The sequence below is a fragment of the Ambystoma mexicanum genome, chromosome 13, assembly GCF_040938575.1.
Source record: "Ambystoma mexicanum isolate Mex_15411 chromosome 13, UKY_AmexF1_1, whole genome shotgun sequence".
NCBI lineage: Eukaryota > Metazoa > Chordata > Amphibia > Caudata > Ambystomatidae > Ambystoma > Ambystoma mexicanum.
The window spans coordinates 665,726,289-665,753,364 of record NC_090938.1 but is presented as its reverse complement, the minus strand read 5'-3'; the positions used below and the strand labels follow the sequence as shown (position 1 = coordinate 665,753,364).

The following is a 27,076-nucleotide window of genomic DNA, read 5'->3' as shown; positions in this document are numbered from 1 at the left end:
CTAATATGGTCCATTTCCCTGGCCCTTATTAGAATCTGCTCTTTCTGTGGAAATGAGGAGAGAGCAACCAGGACATCCTGTGGTCTTTCTCCCGGTGCTCCTTTTCTTTTCGGTCTGACCCTGTGGACCCGGTCCACCCCGATAATGTTTCTCAGGTGCATCTAGAATATCACGGAACACTTCCTTCACTGCCATCATAAGGTCTTTGTCCAGGACTGTTTCCGCCATGTTTTTGATGCGTATGTTGGACCGTCTGGAGCGGTTCTCCAGGTCTTCACATTGAATTTCCAGGTTATGGGTGAGTTTTACCAAGTGTTCATGTGATTCGCTAATCTGTTGCGTTTCTTCTTCGATACCCTGGACTGTCCTTTCCAATATATCTGTTCTCTCCTCTATTTTGGCCACATCGGTCTTCAGGTCCTGCACCACCTGTTTCATGTCGTTTTTCATCGTCGTGAACTGTTCCTGTACTGTTGGCATGAATTGTTCCTGTAGTTCCTGAAACCATGTTTGCATGTCTGCTCTAGAGGGTGGATGTTGGCGGTTCGTCGGTGTCGTACCCGCACCTTGAGGGGCCTCCTGTGGCTTCCCTTTAGCTTGCGACGAGGAGTCTGTTGACCACATCTGTAGAATATTTGCGTCTTGTTTCGAGGTCTGCTGGGTAGTATTACTTTTCCCTTTAGCCCTTGAAATGTTCTATTTGAATTCCTGGGATACGCGTGGGTTCTTCCGTGTTCTCTGGTGTGCTGAGTAGAGAGCCCCTGTCGCCTCCCCTATGGATTTTCTTCGGGGTGCGGGTGGGATCCGGTCAGGGTCGCCCTTCCTTTGTTAGTACTGTGCTTGCCGTTCCTTTCCTATGTGGCACCTTCTTTACTTGTACTTGCTTCAATTAAACGGCCTCCTCAGGGTATCCCACCTCTAGTGATCCTGCTTGGGCTGTTCCCGATGGGACCTCTCAAGTCCCCCCCTCCTCCGTAGCTGGACTGCCCACGTGGGCCTTTTCGAGCCGGTGGAGATTCACACACCTTCCTCTTTTTTTTCAGCTTTTGCGCTGAGTATGCTTCCCTGGGCGTCTGTGTAGAGGCTGGTAGTCTCTTCCCCCCTTTGTCCCCCGCCTGTCTGTCGCATCCCCACCGCCTCTTCACTTTGCTATACGTTCTGCCTTGCAGCATCTGCCGTGTAGCCGTCCGTGCTGAGTGGGGGGGGGCAGCGGGGGTATACAGGGCTGCTTCTCTGTTTCTCCTCTCTGCTCCGCTCACCTCTGGGGGTTTCGTTCTGGGTGCCCGTCTTACTGCTGTAAGTCGTTCCCGTCTTGGACCGTCAGGCGCGTAGGTGGGCCCACCCGGAATAGGTTGCCGCTCCCAGACTGTCGGTGCTCTTTCCTCGTTTAATACGTTGCAGCCTCTGCCTCTTCCGAGGGGTGGGAGGGCCACTTGTTGGATGCGCCTCACCTCCGGGCCGCGGCCGCGTAATGAAGCACTGTCCACCGTCGCGGCTCCTCCTGCTCCGTGGCTCCGTCTGTTTTCAGTGAAGGAGGGGCGGATCCCCAACCTCTTGGTGCCGCCACTGCTTCCGGCCTGTTTCGCCGAAGTATGTGCCCCGAGGTGGGGGCCGGGGGAGTCCGTCAGAGTCCCTCCGGATCTATTCTTTTGATTCTTTACCCCTGCGGGTACCCCGATCGTGGTTCGCTTTGGTGCAGCGGCCTGCCGGCCCGCGGCCACCACCCGATGGGGGATGGGTGGTCTCCACGTCCCGTGCTACCCGCTGCGTTCCGCACTCTTGGGGGGGGGCGATTGCCCTTCCGGGGGTCCCTGGGGTGTAGAAGAGGTGATCCAGCCGCTTACCGCTTCTTCGTTGCTGCGTTTTGTGCTTTTTTTCGGCGGCCCAGGCGGAGAGAGATTTAGTTGCGCGTCCCATCACCCCGGCGGCCATCTTGGAATCCACTGTGACTCTTTTGATGGCATTAGGTACTTTCTGGTCTCTGAAAGATGCATTGATGATTTTGGTTAGCATAGGTGCGTAGATGTCGATGTTGTTCAAAATTATTTTAGGCGGGAGAATATTCTCTGCGCAGGTGGTGGGTTTCATGGAAGCGGGTAACTTAGTTATGTCACTGATGGTGATTTCTGGAAAGTTGAAAGTTTCGGTGAGTAGGGGTGGTGTCTCCATTGGCGTGGTAACTGAAATCTTTTTATTAATCAGGGAGTTTGAAATAGAATCCCTGGCTTTGGAGATTTTATTAAAGAAGGCAATCTGAGTTGCATCACATTCTTCTTGTGTGGGTGAGAATGGTGGGGTAATGGCATTGGGTTTTTCTACTGATTTCAAGATGTTGAATAGTTTGCTGGTGGAATTGGCTGCAGTTACTATTTGTTCATCAAAGTAGTTTTTCTTAGCCTCTGGTATCATGAGTTTGTATTTAGTTTCACTTTCCTTCCAAGAGGCTTTATTGGTAAGCGAGGGTTTTTTTCACAAGCTGTTTTCTCTATTTCTCTTGACACTTTTTTGTTCTGCAAGTTCGTTAGAGAACCATTGTTGTTTTTATTTTAACTGGTCTGGTTGGTTTGGTTTGAAGAGGTGCAGCTTGGTTTGTTAGTTTTTCAAGGTGGCTTAATAAGTTTGTCAGTAGGGATTCACATGAGTCTTCCTCCCCTTGATTATTTTCAGCGTTAGCAAGGCATTGTATGAGTTGGTTCCTGTCAGTGGGCCTCATTACACGGTAGGCGGTAAGGGTTTACCGGTACCGGTATTTTACCGGTACCGGTAAACCCTTACCCCCTTACTATGAGGTCCCTTTGCGGGTTGGAGAATTTAACGCCTGCTTTTTGCAGGCGTTAAAAACCAACCCGCAAAGGGACCAGGGAGCTAATTACGGTACCGCAATTTGCGGTGCCATAATTAGCACCTTCCCCATTCCCATTATGCCCTATGGGGCAAAAATGGGAATGGGAATGGGAAGGGCAATGGGGGAAGGGGGAATTGCCGCCCCACCAACCTTGGAATAGGGCGGTAATTCCCCTTTCCACCAAGGCGGTGCCGGTATTTTACCGGCATGGACCAAGGTGCTAATAGCACCTTGGTCCACCGCCGTCCATGTAATGAGGCCCAATGTTTTTATAGTTTCGATATGTCGCTGGAACGGGACGGTTGGGGGTTTTGGATTTAGGAAGTGGCAGCGAGATGAGAAAAGTTATGCTGTCGTGGTCTGACCATATGCACGGTTCTGTCATAAAGTCACGAGTTTCTAGATTGTTTGTGACGACCTAATCCAGTAAGTGACCATTGTCCAATGTGGGTTCCTTGTTGTCAATCTTGAAATCGATGCTGTTGAGAAGTCTTTGTAGATTGCTGGCTTCTTTATCATTAGTATCCCCGTACCAACGATTGAAGTCTCCTAAAATTAAGGTGGCTGTGTTGGGCCCTTTGAGCATGTTAAGCTGGTGTGTTTTCTGCTCATTAAATTCTGAGGTAGAGGTGGGGGGCCTGTAAAGGACGATCAAGTTTAGGCTACTGTTGGCCGTGCGAAGATGTTTAAGGTGCAAGGTTTCACTACCCGTACATGTTATGTCATAGGGAAACATGTGGCTGGTGTCTCTTGCAATTACTGCAACACCTCCCCCTTGTCCTTCTTGTCTGTTGGAGTAGAAGATAGAATAGCCCTTCGGGACCGTGATATCACAAGTGGGGCCTATTGGGTCCTTGAGCCAGGTTTCAGTGATGCAAAAAATATCTATTTGTTCGTCTATGATCCTGTAATATACACATTGAACGTGTTTATTGAGGGAGCGGGTGTTGAGTAGACCTAGTTTAAGGTCTTGCTTGAAATTGGGTTGGCGCGCGGCGCCGTTCCATGATGAGATGGTCGGTTTCTCTTTTTTTGGGAACCTTTTGATTGCAAGGTTTTCCCCAGATGGAGTGTCCTGGTTCGATCGGACTAGGGCTGTAGCAACTGCTTTTTCGACCAATTTCATACATTGGAGATTGTGAAAGTCTATCACTAACCTGTCTATAGGAAGTAACCCCATGATTACCTGTGGTGATGTTGCAGGTAGGCTGGAGAAACTCGAGCAGCATGTCCTGCCCCGGACGGCGAGGACCGGCGCAGACCGGCTTGACTCTGAAGCGCCGCAGCTGAAGCGCCTGACGTTTCAGAATAAAGCCTGCGAGTGCTCTTGGGAACTGTAGTTCCTGCTTGCAGCGAGCAACCAAGCAGGTCACAATACGAGTGCTTACTCGTTGTAAAATTACACAAAGAACTTTAAATGGCTACAACAGTGCTTGTCAGCTGGTGAAATCTAGAAACAAGGCCACACTCTGCCTACAATAGCAACAGTCATACAAAAGATGTTGCGAGATGTACGCAAGTCAAAATTAGGTCACCCCTGTTGGGTCGATCAGATTTAAATCAAATACAAATCTACCCCCCACACTACAACATAGTTTACCTTTCTCTTCAGCCGACTGTGTCTGAAGGGTTAATATGGGATCTTGCTTCCCTCTGGGATGTCCTGCCCTTCCTTCACTGGCGGAGTACCTTCAGCCAGGGTCCAATGCTGAGTTCCCCTTGCTACTTCTTGCAAAGTCTTCAGATGATCTCCCCAAAAGAGGGGCTCTGCCCTCTTTTAAATCCAAATGGGCCAAAGTGATGTAGGCTAAGTCTACCTTAATGAACCACTCATGGGTCCCCACCAACAATCTCCTGTATGCCTGAGGTCATAATCGGAGTGCTTTGCAACAGAAAAGGTAAAGGGGGAAAACATGTAATACTAAGTGCCACCCATCTTCTTGTCAGTTGTGGATCAAAGGGTCTCTCTGGTTAATTGAGCTCTCCTGATTAAAGCGGCAGGTGTCCCTTGAAGCTGTGGTGAGAACAGACTTTGTCTCCATCAAATCAAATACTCCTACCCTCTGAATGGGGCCCCCTGCAGGGGTTGCCTATGGTATACACATGCACCAGACATGAAAGGTCACTGCCCTTGATACTGAAAGGCGAGAGCTGGCTTTAGGTTGACACCGTGCATATCAAAGGGGGGTTGGGGTTTTCCTGTCCTTTGTTAGTCCTGCAACCAGGCCTCTCATGGGCCTGTTTGAATTGACTCTGATTAGTATGTGAAACTGCCACCAGCAGATCTAACAAATGATAGGGCGGATCCATGGAGCCTTTGTTAGTTTATTAGGATGGTCATGGCAGGAGAGAGGGTTTGCTTTCCTCCTTCTGAGATGCCTCGCTGTACTCTTGGCTGTCATATTCCAACTAAATATGAAGGGGGTGGCGCCTGTAGGTTGTGTCCACCCAGAGTACACAAGTCTGAGTATGTTGTGCGGTGAGCGTAGGAAAATGTGTGTGGATTAGCACTACACATTTTCCAGAGGTTGATCTGCCATCATTCAGTTTCATGTAAAATTTCAAAAAAAGCCCAAGCGACCGCACACCCACCGTGTGGATGGTCAAATTGCTGACACACATTGCCAAAGCCAGCCAGAGCCAATCAATCTGCTCTCCAAGTGTAATACCCACCCAAGAGTATTTATTCGGCATCTATTAAACATTCTTGTCATTTCTTTGTTTAACCAGTGGACAGAATGCAACTAGTCTTTTATTTTATTACTTTTCTGTTTTCCTGTTTGGATTGTGATTTAAAATACTGTTAATGTGCTGTGTCCCATGTATCACCTTCCTAGTTACCAAGCCGTGGGTGTCTGTGCAGGAATACGGTGCAATGATATGGATGCAATGGAGTTGGAATATTAAGTGTACAATTGGAGATAAGGGATGCAGAGGGTTACTGACTGGGTAAACTTGCTGCGGGGGAGTGGTCTTGATTAATTAGTGGTGGATCTGCGGCTGTGCCCCCATTGAAGAGCTGATCCCACGAGTTCCACACGATCTGACCTTCCTAACTACTCTGCGTCCTTGGGCTGCGTCAGTGATTCCCATCGTGGCCAACTTGCTCTGTGATAGATGAAGCAAATTGTGCTCCCTTTTAATCCTTGCCCACCCACTCGCCCCAGAAGCAACTGCACCACATTTGCTGGCTTTAGAAAGCACCTTTTAATTCCACTCTTCTGATCATAGTTAATTAGCATGATTTTCAATGCATAGTAGTTGGATATAATCAGAAGAAAATATTCATCATCCCAAGAAGTGCTTAGTCTGTCGGGGCGTCCACTGTCTAATTAAACATGGGCATGGTTTTAATGCTACAATGGTAAGCAGCCTAACTGGGCTAGATAGGCTGTCTTAACAAAATGAGGAGGTCATAACCAGCACAGGAAAAAGGGAGGAACATAATGTGAACGTTAGGGGGGTGGGGTGAGCTGCTGAAGGACTGCTGGTGCTCCCCACTGGGATAGGAAAAGGAAGTGGCCATTTGAGGCACCAACCACGTCACTACAGACTTCAGCTGTGTTTTAATGAAACGAATACCAATAAAGCTGAAAACAATTGCAAATACATGCAGAATGACTCACTCCAGAAAAGAGTCAAAACCTGATGACAGATCCTAGATCAGGCCTCGCCAGCACTTGGCCAGGATTCACCAGCATTAGGACAGGCCTGAGTGTTTGCAACATAAACACACGCTCATTTGCTCACACCAGGCCTCTCGACACAAGGACAAACCCTTAAAATCAGGGTAAGCCCCAACAAATGTTGTGTGTCCATCGGAAGTGTGTTGCCCATTTAAGAGGGTGTGCCCCGCTCAAGTGTATTGCCCTTTTAAGATGGGGAGCTCCTGCATGCACGTGCTTCAGAATGGCTGCAGACTCGAAGAATAGATCGGTTGTCTGTCTCTCACTTTGGGCCTGCAAGTCCCTGCTGATATGGGCCACCCCCAGATCAGCCTGGTGTCCTGGGTTCAGCCCAAGCATGCTCCATCTAGGATGCAACCGGCATCCATGGTGGCTGCGGCACCAGGCCTTATCCCTTTGGCCTAAAAGGGTCCCACCCTGCAACTACTATAAGTCTGGGTGACTCCGGCAAACCCAACAGGGTGCTGGGCCCCCCAGCACCTGGGAGGCCGGCCATGTGCCTACAGCCAGCCCCACAATAGTACCTACCCTACCCTTCTTCAAAGCCACCGATGTACTGGTCATGGTTTACTAGGCAGTCTATAAAATGCGGTGTGTATTCGGTTGTGTCGTGCACTCCCAGTGGCTTTAGTGTTTGGCTAGTGACCTTCACACTATGGGAATGCAGTGTGTGTGCCTATGTCCCATCTTCTCCAGTTGGTGGAGATCGGGGCAGTCAGACTTCACCCTGTCAGTGAAGTCTGACTGCCCCGTGTGGGCGCCTGCTTCTAGGACCCGGTGCGTTGCGTGAACCTTAAGAGAGAAGGCACTTTTCTCTTAATATCCAATCAGTATTCCGCACCCACTGTGCAGCGAGCCTAGCCCAGCAGAGAACGTCACTTTTATCATAAATATCCACCCGTCGTGTGTAGCCCCCCTCCCTGAGAAGAAATTGGAGCGGGCCAGCAACATTGGGTCATGCCTCGTGTTTGCGTATGGCGGAAAGTAGTATGCATTGCAGCAGTTTGCAGGCTCTGAGGTAACCCGGGGTCACGGTGTCGGGAGACTTGAGCCCAAGACCATCACTGTGAACTGGGGTAATCGAAGCGCCCATCGATGGAACGAGGAGGCTGCTGTGCACGGGAAGGCCCGAGACATGTGAGAAGGGTGGGAATGGTTCCTCCCTCACGAGGAAGCGGCACGAGGCGGGGTTGGTAATGCGAGCAGAGCGTCTACACACTAGCTAGGAGGGGGCTGGGCACAGGATCTCGTATGAAAAGAAAGGGGAGGGGGCTGCCGCTTCCCAAAAATGAATTTCAATACCGATGACCTTAATAGTTTAACGGTAAGGCAAGTAGGACACGTATTAACAAATGGTAATTGTGTTTTTAGTTTCTCGCGCGTTAAGCGTCCAAGCCGGGTCACAGGGTCAGTCTACACACGATGAAAGCACGTAATAATAAGGCACCGTAAAGCCAGATGCTGAGGCAGCTAAGACATGCAATGTGCGACAGGCGTCACGCCACGCTGGCTTCCGGGCCCTCCCAGTGGGCATGGGGTCTGCAGCGCCGCTTCTGAGCACGCACAGCGTGGACGGGTTAAACCACTCCCTGGATGAGGGATGGGGCGAACAGCTGCCCGGGATCTCCCAGCAGCCTCTGGGTCTCCTCCGCTCACCAAGTATTTCCCGTGGGTGCAGCGCTGCCTCTCTTCACTGGCTGCTGTGACCGACCGCCAGAGATGTGGGCAGCAGCTGCAAAACTTTGCCTGGCCCGTGTCAGGGCGGGAAAAGGCAACGCTGCCTTGCCGTGCCCATGGGCCTGCAGGCCTGGGCCTGTGTATCTGTCCACGCGGGATTCAGCGCGAGAGGTGTCAACGCTGGATGATTTCCAGTTATCTCTTCTTTTGTGCTGTGATTTTTGCATCTCGGGTGCACTTTTGGCTTACTGCACAAAAACCCAGACTCATTTAAAAGTGGAAAAGGTCGCTTTAATGTGACAGGCCAAAGCTTACAATTAAACGCTTGCCTGGCTCCATGGCCTTACAAACTAAAGACATATTTCAAACAACCAATTAAATAATTAAACATTCTCATTTTTGACCCAACAATTAAATAATTAAATAAAGGCATTTCCCCCCTAACTATCCCTTGGACCCACCGTCTCCTTACCCCTTTACCAGGCGTCCCGCTTTTTCCCCGGGGCCATACCCCTCCAGGCTCAATACCTGTTCCCCCGTGGTGGCCCGCTTGTGCAAACAGCGCCACCCCATCCTTTCCCGTGTCATTCCCCCATCGTGCTTCCCTCCCCCCACATCAAAAGGGGCCATGCCCCCGGCACCAGAAAAACCCTCCCCCGAGGTGTTCTTTCTGCCCCACCCCCCCACCAATTTTCCTACCTCCAACTCCTCAACCAATCTCCCAGCCAAGAGCTCAAGTCCGCCAGATAATGATTGTTCCCCAAAAACCGGAAAGTTTACCCATCCTCTCTAAATCTCATCAATCCTTCCTAAACCATCTCCTTATGGTCCAAAACCTGTACTGCCACCGGCGTACAAAATTCTACCATCTCTCTGTTTATCCCCTTCCTTGCCCGCTCTATCGGACCCTCATTTCTCGCTCCCCTCCCACTCTCTGTGGCAAACACTTAGTCCCTACTACAGTTGCTTGAGGCCACACTTGTTGGACCCATACCAAAAAACCCTTTTTATTTTCCTAAGAAGAGCCACACCCGTATCCCTTACCAGATCATTTTCCCCCACCAAGACTAATCCCCCCCATCTGGAGGCCCATAGCTTTCCCTCAACCCAGCCAACATAGGAAGCAACTGATCCCAGCCCAGCCCCCCAAACCCGAACCATCTTACAACATCTTCATAGTCGCACCCCAGTTGCCTGCCAATAACCCTTTTCTCAGCTTCTTACCCCGCCCACTTAACTATAGAATGTCCCAAAAACCAGATTTTTGACATCTGACCGGACCTCCTAGCAGCATCTGAAAAAGAAATTAAAAAATCACTTACAAATCAACAACATCCTAATAAATGCAACACTCCTGCTACCTACTGAAAAATTCTATAAAGACATCCCGTTTGCCCTGGTCCCTGACATACCCTTTGTATCTCCCTTACTCCCAGCGTCCCAACCTTTTCACCTACTCCTCTTAATAGCCCCGCCAGCTAGCTTCAGATGCTGCACCCCTCCTAAATGAATGAGTTCCAACCTCCTAACCTTTCCCCCACCACCACTAGATAGGGTTCTCCTTAGTACCCTATCCTTTCTGGCCATCTCCTTAACCCACTCGGGAAACACCCCAGGTCCTCTCCTACCTGTCCCCCTATATTCCGCCCCTTTCACCTAACCTTTAAACAATACACCTAAACCCACTTAGCCCCTCTTTTTCCTCTAAACTATTACTCTCCTGCTCACCCTTGCCCCCCCACCTTCCATCACCTTATTAATTTGGCCCTGCGTTGCCCCCTCTGCACCGGGGGCCCAAGTGCACCCCCATCCATGCAGGCCCTTTACTTTATTACACCTCTCGCCACTGCACCAGGGGCCAAACCTGCACCCCCGTCCATGCAGTCCCTTCCATATAATTAATCTTCAAGCTCCTTGCGTCCATTACCACCTGTTTCCCACCTGCACCAGGGGCCCCAGTGCACCCCCATCCATGCAGGCCCTCTTTCTGCCTTACTCCTCTCCACCGCTGCACCAGGGGCCAAACCTGCGCCCCCGTCCATGCAGTCCATTCCACATAAATTCCTCTTCCAGCACCTTGCTTTGTTGCTCTTTTTCCCCAAGCTGCACCAGGGGCCCTAGTGCACCCCCGTCCATGCAGAACCATCTCATCACTTCCCCTTGCTGCACCAGAGGTGCTCCCGCACCTCCGTCCATGCAGCCTGAAGCTTACTCACCTTGTCGTGGGGCAAGCGTGCGGGCTTCGCCACCGTCGTCTATGCCCTCCAAACGACGGCCACCACCACTTAACCATTTCCCCGTTACATCCCCCTGCGGCCCTCCCCTACCTACGCGTCTTCCACCTCACCCTTCTCCTACCCCTTTTAAGTCGCCCCCAAAATCCTTTTATCAAATCTTCCCTCCTTTTACGATAAACTGAGCCCGACCTACCAGCACACCCCCCTTTTACCTGGCATGCGGTCCTTCCCCCCCCCACCTCCTTGCCCCGCTCCTCGCCCTGACCCACTGTCCCCTGCCTGAAAACAATCTGTAACCGGATGCCGACCCGCACACCTGCTGCACTCGTGTTTAAATTTGCACATCCACCTCGCGCAACCTTCTTTATTGAACACCCAGAATGCTGTCAAGGGCTGTCCTCTGCCTCCTCCCCCCTCTTCCTCATGGGCGGGGCGACCAAGAAAGGGCCGGTAAGGCACAGGCAGCCCACTTGCTGTGTGCAATGTCGGGGCAGGCCTCGTTGGAGCCATCCATTGCAACCAAAGATCCATGTCTATCTCCCCCCAGACCGCCTGACTGTCCTCCGCCATTCTCGCTCTGAATTCCTCATCATAGCGTACCCAGGCAAAACCCCCAAAACTCGTGAAAGCCTTCCTAATGACGTCCATGTACTTAAGCAGGGCCACGCAACGCTCTGGGAATTTTTCACAATATACACTGGCATAAATGATAAATGCCGACGTCCAATTCTCAAAAGTCACCGGGACCCTTGGGCGCCAAGCCAGTTCCCTCTCTTCTTCTTTAGACCCCTCCTTCGCTCTCACTTCCCTATGGAGCAACTTAAAAACATCTACAAATTCCCCCGCCTGAATCTTCTCCCTAGTCGCTGCCATCAAGTGCGCTCCCAAAGGTTTTGTTATACCCATGTATGGCAGTTTTTTCCCCTTGCCTTTCGCTTCAACCTCCTTTTCTTTTTCAACTTGCACCTCGAGCACCAATGGCTCCACCACCTTGTCCGTTTGAACTTCCACTGAGCAAATGCCCTTCTCATCCCCCAAGGCTCCAGTGGCCTGTACACCAACTTCTTTCCTCACCCCTTGCAGTCCAGACCCTTCATTTCCCGCCCCCCTTCTCGTGACCCCTCTCTGCCATGCAGATGACCATTCCCTTTCCCGCTCACCTCTTTCCACACAGGCCATCTGCAGTCTGGCATCCACACCGATGCTCCTCATCTCCTTTCTTAGAGGGCTCCTACTGCGGGGATAAAACATGTCAGCCGACTCACGCAGCCAATAGTTCCCCCGACCTCTTGCCCCCTGACCACCCTGCACCTGCCTTTCGCGATCCAACCTCAAAGTTCTACTCTCCTCCCCCTTTCCCTTACAGCCCTATAACCCTCTACCTCCCACTGCCCCACATAATCCTCCAATCCAACTTCATCACCCGTTAAATACCATTGTGGATGCAAGCTCATGCCCGAGTTGAGTTGATCTTCTTCGTGCGAGCCCGGGGCGTCCGCCCCGCCATTCCTTTTGACGTCTTCTCGGTGGGGTCGCAGAAACCCCTACCTGGTCCTCTTCTCTGGGGCGAGGCGTGCCGTCCTCCACCCTGGAATCCTCATCGCTAGGGGCCGTGCTGCACCCTCTAGGCTCTCCTTGCGCTGACCGAGGAGGGGCCGTACCAAAACCCTCTCCCTCCACCTGAACAGCGGGGGCTGCGCAGCGCCCACCGCCCTCACTCCTCCTACCCGGGGGGGGGCGTTCCGCGCCCCACTCCAACCTCCTCAATTGATGGGGACCTCACCCTCTTTCTCCCACCTGCATTTTTCTGCAGGTATTTACCCCTTTTTCCCCTTTGCCCTGCCTTCCCTTTCTGTGCCCCATCACCGCCCCCACCGTGGTTCCCTTGACCCACCTCTTTTTGAGCACTCCTAGCTTCCCCTCTGCTACCATTGACTCCCTCCCTCACTGGCTCCCCCCTGAAATCATTTCTCCCCCGAACGCCCTCCTAACTATCTCCCTCCTCGTCTTCCTGCCTCTGGATTCCCAAACCTCCCCTCTCCCAGCCGCGGTGGTGCAAGCCACCACTGCCGCGAGAGCCCCATCTGCCGCTGTTCTACGCTGCAGCCTACCACCACTTACCTCCCCCTTTCCCGTGACCTCCCCCACCACCCCTTCCAATTGGGCCTTAGATGCCCTGCTAATGATTTCCAGGGCCTCCCTCAGAGCCCTTGCATCTACCCCAGCCGTCTTGCTGGCTCCCTGACCCACCATAGTGCGCTCAATAGTATGACAGCGCACTAAAATATATGCCCCTAACTAACCACCTAGCTGCCCTATGACTCCCGAGCCAGAACCTACCTGGGGTCCCTAACACTAAAATAAATGCACACAAATTTGGAGAAGCCCCCAAATATAGCCCTGGTAGGTTATTGCTATTAACACCTAATAAACTGATTAATACTAAAATGTATGCCCCATAGGTAACCACCTAGCAGCCCTAGTACTCCTGAGAAAAAACCCTACCCATAGACACTACCACTAAAGCAACTTCCCTGAAAAGGGGGGGGAAGCACCCCAACAATATAGCCCTGGTTGATAAGATACTATTACCAACCAAAACGCTTATTCAGCTTCTAAAGAGTTATTTTATATATTTTTTAAAACATTTTTTTATTTTACCCTACCTGGTAACTCCTATACAGGAGCCGAACTAGCCCCAAAAATCTACCATAGCCACCCCCAAATTGCCCTGAACAAGAAGAGGGGAAAGAATAGTCCTGTAAAAACACTGCCACACGCAGCGCAGTGAAAACACACGCAGCTGTGCCAAAACGAAATAACAGTGCGGTCCATTTAAGGGATCTGCACTGCCATCTCTGTCAAACGCCCGCTACCGCGCCGCAGCCCAAACCAGGAAGCTAACTCCTTCACAGTAGAAGGGTGAGCTGTACCAGGGGCGTCATATAGCGCACTCACCGCCCCTTCCCCCTATCGAGTGGACCCGCAGCCGCCTCCCGACCCACGAACGCACCATAGAGGGCTGCGACTGACCGCCTGGCTCCTCTGACGTCCACACAATAACCAAAGCTGCAGTAACACAACACGGGCACCGAGAAAGGACAATAAAATCCCCCACCCACCGACAAACAGAGGACCCGTGACGGGGAGGGGCGGGAGCAAGCTGAACACCGAACGCGGGCCGCTCATTGAAAAGCCCACGTTCCGACATCGCACTACTTTTACAGGCGGGCACCCCTAAGAAGCCTGACCAGAAAAAGCCCCTCCCCCCGGACACGTACAACCAAAAGGAAAGTGCTGACACGGTAAGAGGGGGTACCTTATGTACGGTACCCCCGGCTATGAGTCATATTAAAAGATAAGATAATGCTCTAAATATGCCTAACCTCCCCCAATACAAAAACTCTAACCCGCCTCACCTACGCTACCTCCAGCACCGAGGGCCCAGATAACAGGGAAGGCTCGGGAGCAGGCGACAGGACTGACACAATCACCAAGTCCAACCGTCGCCTGCCTCCCGAACCTTCCCCGGCCCTTAAATACCGTAGGGAGGCACTCTGCCCCCCACGGCCACTCGCTGGCCGTGTGCAGCGCCAAAAACCTCCCCGGGGGGAAACGCTTCGCGTTCCCCCCGGGTCCTCCCCTTCTGTGCCAACCCTACGTTTGCTCCCTGTAGTCCGTTATGTTAATCTAGTAATTGCTTTTTCAATATGAATTGCCATGTGTTCACAAGTGTACTCTCGATGCTTAGAAAAATTGGAAAACTAGATCGTTCACATGGTGTTGATACAGTTGCCATAGCTAACTGGCAAAGGCAGAACAAATGATATGACATGAGGGGTTATTTATAACGCGCTTAATACCCAGAGGTTTCTGAGCACGGACCCGGGGATCGAACCTGTGTTGCTCCCTGTAGTCTTGATTCCAAGGTGAGTGCCTTGCCCCTGAGCTATTCTCCCGAGACTGAATGCAGCGAGACCTAAATATGACTGGTTTCGCTAAGTTCGAATGTTGCAGAGGGCTTGTTTGGTTTTTAGTCAAGAGATTTGGTAAATTGTTAATTTCAGTGCCTAAGTGTACAGGCTTTGTTTGGGTTGCCGAGAAGCTGGTTCTTAGACTCTCTTTACCATTCTTTCTCCTGATCAGTTCCGTTCTCCCATTACTAAGAGTGAGTTTTATGAGTCTCCCCTCTATGCGTGCCTCACTGCAATACAAAAATCACTGGTCACCTTCCTTTTAGTAGACCCAACGTTAATGAAGATATTTCGCTCGTTAATTGCTGGCGTCGTTCCTATCTTATTGTAAAGGAGTTTTGGCACTACTCTTCTGTCAATCTTTAATTTGCCTTCAGTTTACCATCTTGGGAGAAGCTCGATCCTGGGCAGTAAACCTGCCTTCTGCTCTATTTTTAAATTTTTTGTTGTTGTTTTAAATGGCCAGGATCCATCTTGTGGCCATTCCTCGTATTAGTTACAGCCCCCAAATCTCATGACTAACTCCAAAGGCTTCTCCTCTTTTATTTAACATGAATCCTCATTTGTTCGTTGGGATTATTGAGGGCCAAAGTTCTTAAGCATGTGGTGTGCAACCAGAGGTAAGCAAACTGTGGCCACCCGCTTCCAGTCCTGATTCTGCATCAGACTTGCCATAGAAATGGCACTCAGCCCGATCTTACTTCCTTACGATCTTACTTCCTTACTAATGCTCACCACTTTCACCCGTTACTCATCCTCAGGGTCCATGACGTTACTGTTCAGTCTTTGTGGAGTTATAGGTGAGGTGGGGCCAAGCCTTGGGGATGGTGCAATAAGATCAGGGAGAAAAGAAATGTAGGGTAGAATGGGTGTGGGGTTGCAAGTCAAGAAGATCGCTGTGGCCTTGCAGGAATTGAGCATCAGACATGACCATACCACCATCCAGAGGTGAATTGTGGAGAGCGAGTCAATGATGTGAGAAGATCGCTGTGGTGTGATTGGAGGGAGGGAGGGACAACACAATGCGAGTGTTGTGAGCACAGGAATGGTATGAGATGCAGGCACAAGTGAAGAGTGTAAAGGAACAAAGGACATGCTCTTGGAGAACACCCACAGAAGGGGGTGGCGGAGGAGGTGCTGCTGTTCCGGATTAAGAAGCAGCGCTCAGCCAAGTCAAAGACCCAATCATATCTTGGCTTTGAGGACACTGTCCTTAGACAGTGTCAAATCCTGCTGACCCCACTTAATAGTCCCAACACTCCTTTCCCACAACCCCATGCCCACTACCTGGTTAATCTACCCTCGATTTACTTTTTTGCTCCACTGTTGTTAAGCACACCACAATGGGACTTCTCTGCCCCCATGTCTTCTTTTGTAATGTGTTTCTGGTCATAGCACGTGTTTCCTTTTACTGGGAAATAAATTTAAAAAACTTTCTAACTGCTTGCACCTTCGTTTTTGTTTTTTAAACCCTATGTGGCACTTTAGCTTCCTCATCGCTAGGGTTTGTAAGTGCTGCATGCTGAAGGAAAATGCGCCCTCTTAAATAAAAGGTTGTTTGGCTCCTTAAGAAGTAGTGGTAGTTGAAATCAGACTTTTTTCACCTAAAAATATTGAAATGATCAAGCTTTACTTTGCAAGACGAGCAATGGCGTTGCTCTTCCTACATTTAGATGAAAAGATTGGCCTATCAGCGTATCCTGTGGGATGGATGCGTGTCTGCCAGTCCTCTCCTGAAACCTTGTTACTTACACTACACTTACGCCAATGCTTGCTCTTAGTGGCCAAATGAGTGCAATCCAATGTATTGTGTCTCTTCTTTCCGCCCGATTGTTCTACCTCTCCCAGAGTTTCTGATGGATCATTTTGTCCTGGATGAAATGCCTGCTCTTTTGAAACTTGGCTTCAGCAGGTACCTCAATACCGTGTACTTTTAGGTGTAGTAGGGATTTTTGTGGCAAGCCATAGTTTGTGGGGAGCACTCTACTTAAGTTGATCGGGGCTTTGGATGACCATCTCATTTAGGGCTTAACATAAAACCTGGTTTGTTCCCGCATTAAATTAGATAAATCAGATCTGTGGCAACACCCCTTTTGTTGTGGGTGGCTGGCCTATCTCTGGGAGAAGAGTGAGCGCAGTGGGAGTTAAGTGCGTAGGAAGTCTACAAAATGTACCATAAAATAGCAAACCTCAGTGTGATGTTTGCAGCAACTTGACAACTTGGTGTTATGTGAATAGTCTTTTCAGCCCTCTGGTTGATGTGTTTATCCTTCAGTGAAATAGTTTGTCCTTATTGCACTTGTGGTACCATGTGTCCACCCAGAACCAGTGCGACTTCCTAGTTTCTGCCCCCACTCCATCAGCATGGTCCTTTAGTGTCTCGCACATGCATGTCCCCTAATTGCCCTCCTGTAGCTAAGATGGCTCCTTTCGTCTCATTCGGCCTATCCCTCCATTCTGTCACCCCATAGCGCACATCACTACTTCGTATCTGCTGTTTCTGCTCTCATGCCACATATAGGGCCTCATCACGAGTTGGGCGGTACCGCCGGTGGTATTACCGCTGATGCGATTAGCCCTACCGCCAAACCCCCTGGCTCTATTAGCGCCGGATCACGAGTTTGGAGGAACAGTTAGTGCCCATTCCCCATTGGGCCCATTCGGGAATTCCTCATTCCCCATTGGTCCCAATGGGGAAATTTCATGCCATTTACCGCCGGCGGATTTCCCGCTGGCGGTAATAGCGCAGAAAAGTGGCTAATTTGCCGTGGATTTCCCCCAGCTCAGAGCTCGGAGGGGAAATCCGCCAAGGCCATGATCTGGCAGATGCTTAAATGTAGCGGTAATAGTGCTACCGCTGCATTTAAGGGTTACCGCCAGACTCGTGATGAGGCCCATAGTCTTTACTCTTCCAGCATGTACTCCCCTCTATTCTTTTTCCACAGCTCGCATTGTCTACACACATTGTCTCTCCTTGAAGATAGGCCTCCCCTTCCTCATCCGACATTACCTCTCCATCTGTGCAAAGGTTGTTGCCCAGTCCCATTCATCAGAAATACCCACTTGGCAGCTTCTCATTCTTCTTGGTCTATGTTCGTGTCAAGGTACTCGGTCTCCTGCCTGCTGTGAGTGTGCATATATCCGGTCCAGCACTGGATAATGTAATTTCGAGGGGATTGGGTCCTCCGAGGTATTCCATATCTATGACAGTAATCACCACAGCTGTGCTGCTTCAGAAAATCTTTCGGCATCTGCGTCGATACGCCGCCCTCGAGGACCTCCTCCGACGGCCGACGTCACTGGATGTTATAAGTAGGACGCACGAGGCCCGTAGCCTCAGTTCCGTTTTTTCCGCGAACGTGTTCGCTTCGGAGATCTCGGCGCGCCTCCACTCTTTGGAGTTTTCTGTTCTTTCGGTTCTTCGAACCTGTTCGATTGTGTGATCGAGATGTCTTCCTCTTCTTCCACCTTGCGTCCGGGCTTCAAGAAGTGTGGGGACTGCGGGTCCAAGATGTCGGTGACGGACTCGCACAACGCCTGCCTCTAGTGCCTCGGGGAGGCCCATGACATGGATGATTGTGTCGACTGCCAGTCGCTTACGTCCAAAGCCTTGCGGGAGCGCAAGAAGAAACTGTTGGTCGGTAAGGTGTCCAAGCCCCGGAAATCGAGGTCCACGGGGGTTTCGACAGACGATTCGAGGGGCGACTCTCCGCATCGTCGTCGGAAGTCCAGTGGGTCTCGGTCCCGGAGTGGGTCTCGCCACTCCTCTGCCTCTTTGAGGCACTCCCGGAAGCACCGTCATCGGTCGCCTTCCCCGTCTGAGGACTCTGCCCGTCGGTGGGTCGCTTATCCCACCAAGCATGCGACTCCGGAGGAATGGGCTTCCTTCGGTAAGAAAATGCTAGCGATTCTCGAATCGCAGGGCACTGGTCCGTCCACGCCTCAGAGTGGGGTCAGGCGTGATTGAACTAGAGACACCGCTCGTATGCCTTCGGGCTCGGGTGGTTGGCATGATTCGCGGGTACGGTCCGGTGCGGACAAGGGGAATCGTTCTAGTCATGCCTGTTCCAGGTCCCGGTCCTCGACGCGCTCGAGACCGTGTGTACCTGTGCTGTCTTCGAAGAAGACGTCGATGCCGGCGGCACCGATGTCGTCGAGGGACTCTCTCGAAGCTCCGCCTCCGAGGAGGTCGTCAATGCCATCGGCGCCCAGGCTGTCGAAGGACACGCTCGGGGCTCCGCCCTCGAGGCCTGTGTCAGCGCTGTCGATGCTGTCGGCGCTGCGTTCGGCGTCAACGTCTATTCACTCGACGCCTTTCGAGGCTGTTTCAACGTGGGTACACCGGAGTACGGTGGAACCCCCTAGAAAGGCTCTGGCCAAGCATGGCTTTGTTCCCCATTCTGTGCCCACTTTCCACCATCTTGAGTACATTTCGGAGGTGGATGAGGGCTCTGATGATGGCATGGTTCCTGATACGGTGCCAGATGAGATTCTCTCGGGACATAGTCAGATTGAGGACCTGCGTCAGTCCCTGCACGACGCCAGTGGTCTATACACCTCTCCGGAGGTGGAGTTTTGTAGGCCTGAGCCTGGCGCCCATGCTGACTCCTCGTACCGGCGCCTTATGTCTAGGGTCACCGAGTACTTGGGGTGGTCTGCTCCCCCAGGGGTTTTTCTTCAGGATGACCTCACGGATATCCTCGACCAAGGTCCACCAACTGACCCGGTACTGCCGTTCCATATGGCTCTACAGAGGAGGGTGGCGGCCGCTTGGACTGCTCCGAAGAGTCTCCCGGCAGTGGGCAAGTCTTTGCCGCGAAAATACTGCCCAGCCAGTAGCGACCCCTGCTTCTTGACCAGCAAAGCAGGCGTCGTATCCTACCATCCCTCCTGATAGGGACGACAAGAGTTTTGATGGTTGGGCGAAGAAAGTGTTTTCTTCAGGGGGTATGGCTCTTCAGGCTGCCAACTCTGTATGTGCCTTGTCACGTTTCACGCACACTCTGTGGAACTGTGTTTCCTTAGTGGCTGAACATATTCCCGAAGGGGACGAACGGGATGGTTTTCTTGCTATGGACCAGGATGGCAAGGATGCCATGTGTGAGGGTGTTCAGTCGGGTTTGGACATGGCAGATTGCGTCAGCCGGTCCATGGCGGCAAGCACTGTAATACGCAGGTTTGTGTGGTTGCGGAAGTCGGGGTTTGCTCCTGATGTGCAGGCCCAGCTCCTCAACATGCCCTTTGATGGTGTCCATCTTTTTGGCAGCAAGGCTGACGAGAGCCTTGAGAGGTTGCAGACCTCCAAAGCTGTAGCAAAGTCGTTGGGCGCTGCAGTTCGCCAACCTCCGCCTTTTCGTCCTAGGGGACAGCAATGAAGGGGAGGTTCCTTTCGTTATTACTCATCCTTTGGTAAAGCGAGAGGAGCTGCCAGTCAAAGGGGCCACCGTAGGAGTGCCAGAGGTGGAAAGCAAGGTACTCGAGGTGCCAAGGCCGCTCGGGCAGTTGCCTCTTTGCCCTCAGGCAACGCCGCAGCCGCTTCAGCTCAGTCATGAGGCCATGTCCCATGGTTCGCCAGTTGGGGGAAGGCTGGCGCAGCATCTTGTCGAATGGCGTGCCATTACTTCAGATGTGTGGGTTCTGGAGATCATAGCCCACGGCTACTGTCTTCCCTTTCGGCAGAGGCCTCACAACAATCCACCGGGGAATCTCTCGTTGAAGAGACTGGATCCGCTCCTTGTGCAGGAGGTTCAAGCCCTGCTGGAGAAAGGCATCATAGAACTGGTACCTGTAGCGGAGAGGAACAAGGGATGCTATGCCCCTTATTTTTTGATTTCCAAGAAAGACGGGGGATTGAGACCCATCAAGGACTTGCGCGGTTTGAACAAACTCCTCAGGAAGGACAAATTCAAGATGGTTACTCTTTCTCAAATCCTCCAGGCCCTTCAACTTCAGGACTGGTTGGTGTCTCTTGACCTCAGACGCTTATTTTCATGTGCCGATCCATCCAAAGCACAAGAAGTACCTGAGCAGTGCTCGACACATCCCTGGGGCGGTGTTTTCTTCCCCAGGTGAGGGCTCATCACATTCAGCAGATGGTGCTAAAGTTTCAACATGCCCAGAGTCTCCCTGCGTTTGAGTTCTTGAGATTGCTCGGCCTCATGGCATCCTGCATTCTTCTGGTGCCAGAGGCCAGGTTGCGGATGAGATCTTTGCAATGGGCACTCACTCAAGCTCCAGTGGTCTCAGTCCTCTAGCAGGATGTCGGACCCCGTTCAGGTGCCGCCCTCGGTTGCCCAGGACCTTCTGTGGTGGGCCGTTGAAGGCAATCTGATGAAGGGGGCTCCATTTTGGCTACCCTGGCCGGAGGTGACGATCGTGACGGACGCATCCCTCACGGGATGGGGAGCTCATGCCAACGAGTTGACAGTCGGCGGTCGTTGGTCTCCGTCGGAGTCCAGACTCCATATCAATCTGTTGGAGCTGAGGACCGTCGGGCTTGCCCTGAAGGCTTTTCTGCCGACTGTGCGAGGAAAGAATGTCCTGATCCTGACGGACAACACAGTGGCCATGCACTACCGCAACAAAAAGAGGGGGGCAGAGTCACTTCCTCTGTGCAGGGAGGCGATGCAGCTCTGGTTCTGCGCAATCCAGCAGGAAGTTTCGATCTCGGCAGTTCATCTGGCTGGAGACGAAAACGAGACGGCGGACGCTCTGAGCAGGCAGAGCGCGATCTCTCACGAGTGGGAGTTGGCTCAGGAGATTCTCCTGGAGATCTTCGCCCTTTGGGGGACCCCTCAAGTGGATCTCTTCGCCTCCAGTGTCAACTGGAAGTGCAAAAGGTTCTGCTCGTGGGAATTTCCTCCAAGAGGGGCCTTAGGAGACGGGTTCATTGTGGAGTGGTCATTCTCACTGCTGTTCGCGTTTCCTCCAGTCCCCGTCATCCCGCAAGTGCTGTGGAGGTTACGGAGGTTCGGTTCCCGGATGATCCTCATTGCTCCGGCATGGGCCTGGAGGACGTGGTACCCGGACCTTCTCGACTTGTCCATTTGCCTTCCACGTCGTCTTCCCTACCGAGACGATCTGCTCTCACGGGAGGGGGGTCAGGGTCTCCATCCAGAGGTCAGATCCCTCAACCTTCACGCTTGGTTTCTGAAAGGTTGAGTTATAAGGATTGGGACCTCCCTGAAGACGTGATGGAGGTGTTGCTTTCGGCCAGAAGGCCCGCAACGAAGTCCCTGTACCGTTGCCGTTGGAGGAAGTTCTGCGACTGGTGCAGGGTTAAGAATGTGGATCCGTTTTCATGTGACATTCCTGTGGTTCTGTCTTTTTGGCTTTCTTTAGCCCACGGGGGCTTGCAAGTGGGTACCGTTAAAAGTTACCTGGCAGTGCTGTCCATATTTAAGCGCTCGTCTGAAGAGTGTTCTTATTTTAAAATCCCTTTAATTTCTCAGTTTCTAAAAGGGCTCACTAATGTGTTCCCTCCGTCTCCTTTCCAGGTGCTCGGTTGGGATTTCAATCGTGTCCTCAAGTTTCTGAAGTGTGCTCCGTTTGAGCCTTTGCATTCTTGCCCTTTGAGACTATTAACTCTTAAAACTGTATTTTTGGTTGCGGTCCCTTCCGCTCGCAGGGTGAGTGAGTTACAGGCACTTTCAGTTAAGCCACCCTTCACTGTATTTTTTATAAGGACAGGGTTGTCCTTAGAGTTCGTCCTTCCTTTCTTCCGAAGGTGGTGTCGGAATTTCATTTAGGCCAGAAGGTTATTCTTCCGGCATTTTATCCTCCTCCGCATCCTGGTAAGGAAGAGGAGAGGCTCCTAGGCTTGATCCTAGGAGAGCTTTAAGCTTTTATATTTCACGCATGTCCCGGGTCAGAGTGGACGATCAACTGTTTATTGGTTACGCTGGAAGGCATTTGGGTCAAGCTGTTACTAAGCAGACTTTGTCTCGCTGGCTTATTCTGGCAATTTCTGAATGTTACCGCTTGGCGGGTAAGGACCTGTCGGTCGGCTTGCGGGCCCATTCTACCAGGGGTATGGCTGCCTCTACTGCCCTACAGAGGGGTGTTCCTATTCGTAACATCTGTGATGCAGCCACCTGGGCTTCGGTCCATACTTTTGTATGTCACTACTCCCTCGATTCTATCCGTGGGCAGGATCTGGCCTTTGGCAAGGTGGTCCTTTACTCCGCAATTTGATTGGGCATTCTAAATTTCTGTATTTTAAATTCTTTTCTCACCTCCTTGCGTTGGTACTGCTTTGGGAGTCTGTCATAGATTTGGTATACGTCGGAGGACCCAATCCCCTCGAAAAACAAGTTACTCTCTTACCTGGTAACGTTCTTTCGATGGGATGGTCCAACGACGTATTCCATATCGCTCCCTCCCTGCCTTCCCCGCTACAGAATTTCTTATGCGATTTCAGCTTATGTCTCTGCAAGGCTTTGTGTGGTCAGACTGGCAGAAGACTGGTGCCACACGTTCTGGGAAAAAACTACAACCGAGGCTACGGGGGTCGTGCGTCCTACTTATAACATCCAGTGACGTCGGCCGTCGGAGGAGGTCCTCGAGGGCGGCGTATCGACGTCATCGACGCAGGACACAGACGCGAAAGATTTTCTGAAGCAGCACAGCTGTGGTGATTACTGTCATAGATATGGAATACGTCGTCGGACCATCCCATCGAAAGAACATTACTAGGCAAGAGAGTAACTTCTTCTCTACTACCCCAGCTGCTCTTGTCCTTGGCTCTCCCACTGCTAGGAAACAGCCACATGGTGTTGGCATGCTGTGCCTGATGCTGCTTGCAGGGGTTGATCTGAATAGGGAAATTTCTTTCAACCCTGAGGTGGGTTGATCGTTCAGTGTTGCACATAATGTAGTCTTAAGAATTAAAGGGCATTTGTGCAAGAAATGCCATTCTCTCCTGTGTACAGATTGGGATGCTAGGCATCTCACAGCTATCTCTGCAGGTCAGCGGGGGTGTGGCGTGGGACATTAGCCGGGAATGTCATCTCAGTGAATCCTATGTTTGATTGTCCAGTGTGACACATGATGCAATCTTATTAAGAATGAAGGGGCATCTGTGCATGGAATACCCCTCTCCTGTATACAGATTGGTATGCTAGGGCATCTCACAGCTATCTCTGCAGGTCAGCGGGGGTGTGGCGTGGGACATTAGCTGGGAATGTCATCTCAGTGGATCCTATGTTTGATTGTCCAGTGTGGCACATGATGCAATCTTATTAAGAATGAAGGGGCATCTGTGCATGGAATTACCCCTCTCCTGTATACAGATTGGTATGCTAGGGCATCTCACAGCTATCTCTGCAGGTCAGCGGGGGTGTGGCTTGGGACATTAGCCCGGGAATGTCATCTCAGTGGATCTTATGTTTGATTGCATCATGTGCCACACTGGACAATCTTATTAAGAATGAAGGGGCATCTGTGCATGGAATACCCCTCTCCTGTATACAGATTGGGATGCTAGGGCATCTCACAGCTATCTCTGCGGGGGCGTGGGATATTAGCAGGGAATGTCATCTCAGTAGATCCTATGTTGATCTTTTATGCTCTCCTAATGCTTTCTCCCTTTTCTCTTCCTTCTCCACCAGCTGTTCCAGGGATCTGGTCCGCTCATGCTGGCAGGGACGCGTGGCAGCCCTGATGACCTACTGTTTAGGGAGCTAGCAGAGAGTGGTGGTCAAGATAACCCTCCATCGGTAAGGAATCCCCTGCCCCTATCCCCTTTGTATCGCTTTTACAGTACTGTTTTTGGGGCGCATGTCCCAGCACCATGGATGTACTGACAAAAATGGGGAGTTGAACGGGCCGATGAGGTGGAAGGTGAGAACATAATAAGTGTTCCTCAAAATGTCTTCCCTGACGGGCTTCTCTCCGGGCAACAATTTGAGACTGTACATCTCTTTGCATGTATAATATATTTAGGGGGGGGGCTCGGTATGAAAAGGTTTGACTACCACTGGTCTAATTAATATTTTGTAAACCTAGCTTATCAACGAGAAGCCACAACCCCTGCAGGTGAAGAACTATAATAGAGGGAGGGAGGGAGGGAGGGAGGTGGGAGGAAACCAGCATTTTCCTGCTACACACACCTTTCTCTGAATCAAATTACCAACGCAGAAAGGACTGGCCTTCTCCACCATAAACCCCTGAGGACCCCTGCTCTTCAAAAACCATCTCTCCTGTTGCTCCTCTCAACCCTATTCCTGCCCCTCCCGCAGTTGCCTCCCTTCCTTTGCTCCCCCTAGCCATCCCAGCCCCCCTGTTATTAGGGCTCCCTAACTGTAGCCCCCTGGCTGCGTCCCTTTTGTACAGCGCTCTGTTGCTGCAGCTTCCCAGCTTGGTTTCTGTTTTCTAAATCCCATGCCTACATATATGCAGTGGACAGGCTGACCGCAGTGGTATTGATGCCATTCTAGTAGGCCTCTTTATGTACCTCTCTGTGCCACCTGTTTCGAGCAAGCGCCCCTTTTGTATCGTCCATCTCTCGTGTTCTGCATTAGTTCAATGGTCTGCATCTTTCTTAACAGGCTTTCAACTATGCTGCCATCTAGTGGTCAAAGTGTGTACTTGAAATCAGTTGCCACAGACAACCTTAGTTTTTTATATCTGTGGCTGGATGAATAGTGGATGGATGCTCGTGTTACCATAGTTGTAGGTCAGAAATGTATTCCTACTCGGCCCCTCTGCCTATTGCTCAATCATTCCCTATCAAAATATTTGCAACAGTGAGCATATTTGCTACACATAAATCTTCACAAAAAAGGAGCAGTGATCTCTGCCTGCCAGTAACTCCTCTAACGTACCATCTCAATCTTTTGTGCCCACTGAGGATCACACTAAGGCCTTCGTCCTGGTCTGGCCTGTACGGCTGTGGCCAATGTGCCGGCCACGCCCTTTCCATCTGGACCTGCGTCTACCTGACGCAGTGTTCGGGCCCTTGTTCCAGGTAGGCCTGGATGCATCTGAGTGTCAGTTTCTTTGCCCTTGCTCCTTGCTTTTCTTTTTATGCCCCTTCACCCCGCTGGGGCGTGCCCGCCACTCTTTGGAGTTCTGCTGTTCGCTGCAGCTGGGTGCATTGATTTGGTGCCCTTCCCGCATGGCGTCTTGTTCCCTTCGGCACGCATCAGACTCTGCCATTTTTCACTGGCGCCTGACTTCATGCTTGATGCCCTCACCACGCTAACTTGGAGCTGTACTTTCTCCCCTGTCCGGCCTGCTGCATTGATGCCTGTTTACCCGTGGCTTTGCGCTACAGCACCGGACTCTTCATGACTTTGAGCAAGTTCCTTAGCGGCGCACAACCTCTACTTTAATTGTGCACCATCCTTGGCCTGTGCCCTCCCTCTCGGCTGACCCCACATTGCGAGCACCGATGTTCCTGGCGCGCTTTCACTCCTTACTGTTCTCTCCGCAGTGCTGTGTTTCTTTTGTATTTGTGCAGTCGTGTTGCAGCTCTCATATCTACTGCCTTCTCTTGCTTGTCTGCTCACCTCTTGTTGCTTTTCTGTTGCCCCCCGCACCATTGTGGTGGGCTTACTATCAGCGCTCCCTTCTTTTGGCACCCTGCAATCACTCTTTCCTCTCTGTTGGCATCTCCTGTACCCTGTTGGCTTCCGATTCCTTCCCTCTCCCCCTTCTCCTCTCTCCCTCCTCGATCTCTTGTTCGTCTCTCTCTTCCCTGCGCTTCTCTTCTGATCTATCTGCACCCTCTTGGACACTCTTCCCCCTTACTTTGATGCTGCCACCCTCACCTTGAGGCTGGCAATCCTATTTTCTACACCTTGCCTTTTTTCTCCTGCAATTGTGATGCGCCCCTGCAACATATGGCGTGGCTCCCATGCCCTGTGCACCCACTCTGATGTTCCTAGCCCTATTGCCTGCCTGCAGACAAGGTTTGGATCCCTCATTTGTGGCTTTTCCAGTCTGCTGGCAACCTTACCCGATTGTCTTATTGCTGTCTGTATGCCTGATCTAGCCCCTCATTACTTGAGGTGAGGCTTTGCCAGTCTGCAGTCAGCCAAACCGATTGTCTTATTACTCTCTCTATGCCTGATGTATCCCGTCATGACTTTAGGTGAGGCTTTTCCAGTCTGCAGTCAGCCAAACCGATTGTCTTAATGCTCTCTGTATGCCTGATGTTGCCCCTCATGACTTCAGGTGAGGCTTTTTGTTGTATTTGTTTATACGTATATTTACATGCTGCATTGTTACGTTTGTTCAGGCACCCAGTCCTGCGTATGTTTGAGTTGGAATGTTTATGGTTGAGAGAGTGCGGGGATTCTGAGAACAGTGGTTGGCGTGAAGGAAGGTGGAGTGAGGAGCGAGTGCAGGACTTGGCGCCGGGTTTATATTGATTATTAAATAAAACTTGAAGTTGCACCTGAAGTTTCCAGTGTCGGCTGCAATACTTCAATTGGCGACGAGGAGGATCCACCCGGCGCCGGCACCCACGCATTGGAAAGGAAGCGAGAGCTGGAGCTCCGAGCGAACACATTTGTTTGCTTGTGCGGATGTTTGGTTTATAAGGCTCGCAGCAGGAAAAGAAAGGATCCGGAAGAGTAAATTTCCCTTTGAACAACATTTGTTTTGTTCACGCACTCGCACGCGTAGGGAACGCAGTTCGTCTATCATCTCACA

At 51.4% G+C, this 27,076-nt stretch overlaps 1 protein-coding gene across 15 annotated transcripts in view; it reads left to right on the top strand.

Annotated features, from left to right (window-relative positions):
* SRCIN1 (SRC kinase signaling inhibitor 1) overlaps window positions 1–27,076 on the top strand; it is a 1,709,922-nt gene that overhangs the window by 958,710 nt on the left and 724,136 nt on the right. For all 15 annotated transcript variants that reach the window (XM_069634673.1, XM_069634672.1, XM_069634685.1 and 12 more), the window contains one exon: window positions 24,028–24,135. In XM_069634673.1, coding sequence (XP_069490774.1) covers window positions 24,028–24,135 — 108 coding nt within the window. The remainder of the gene's footprint in view (window positions 1–24,027; window positions 24,136–27,076) is intronic.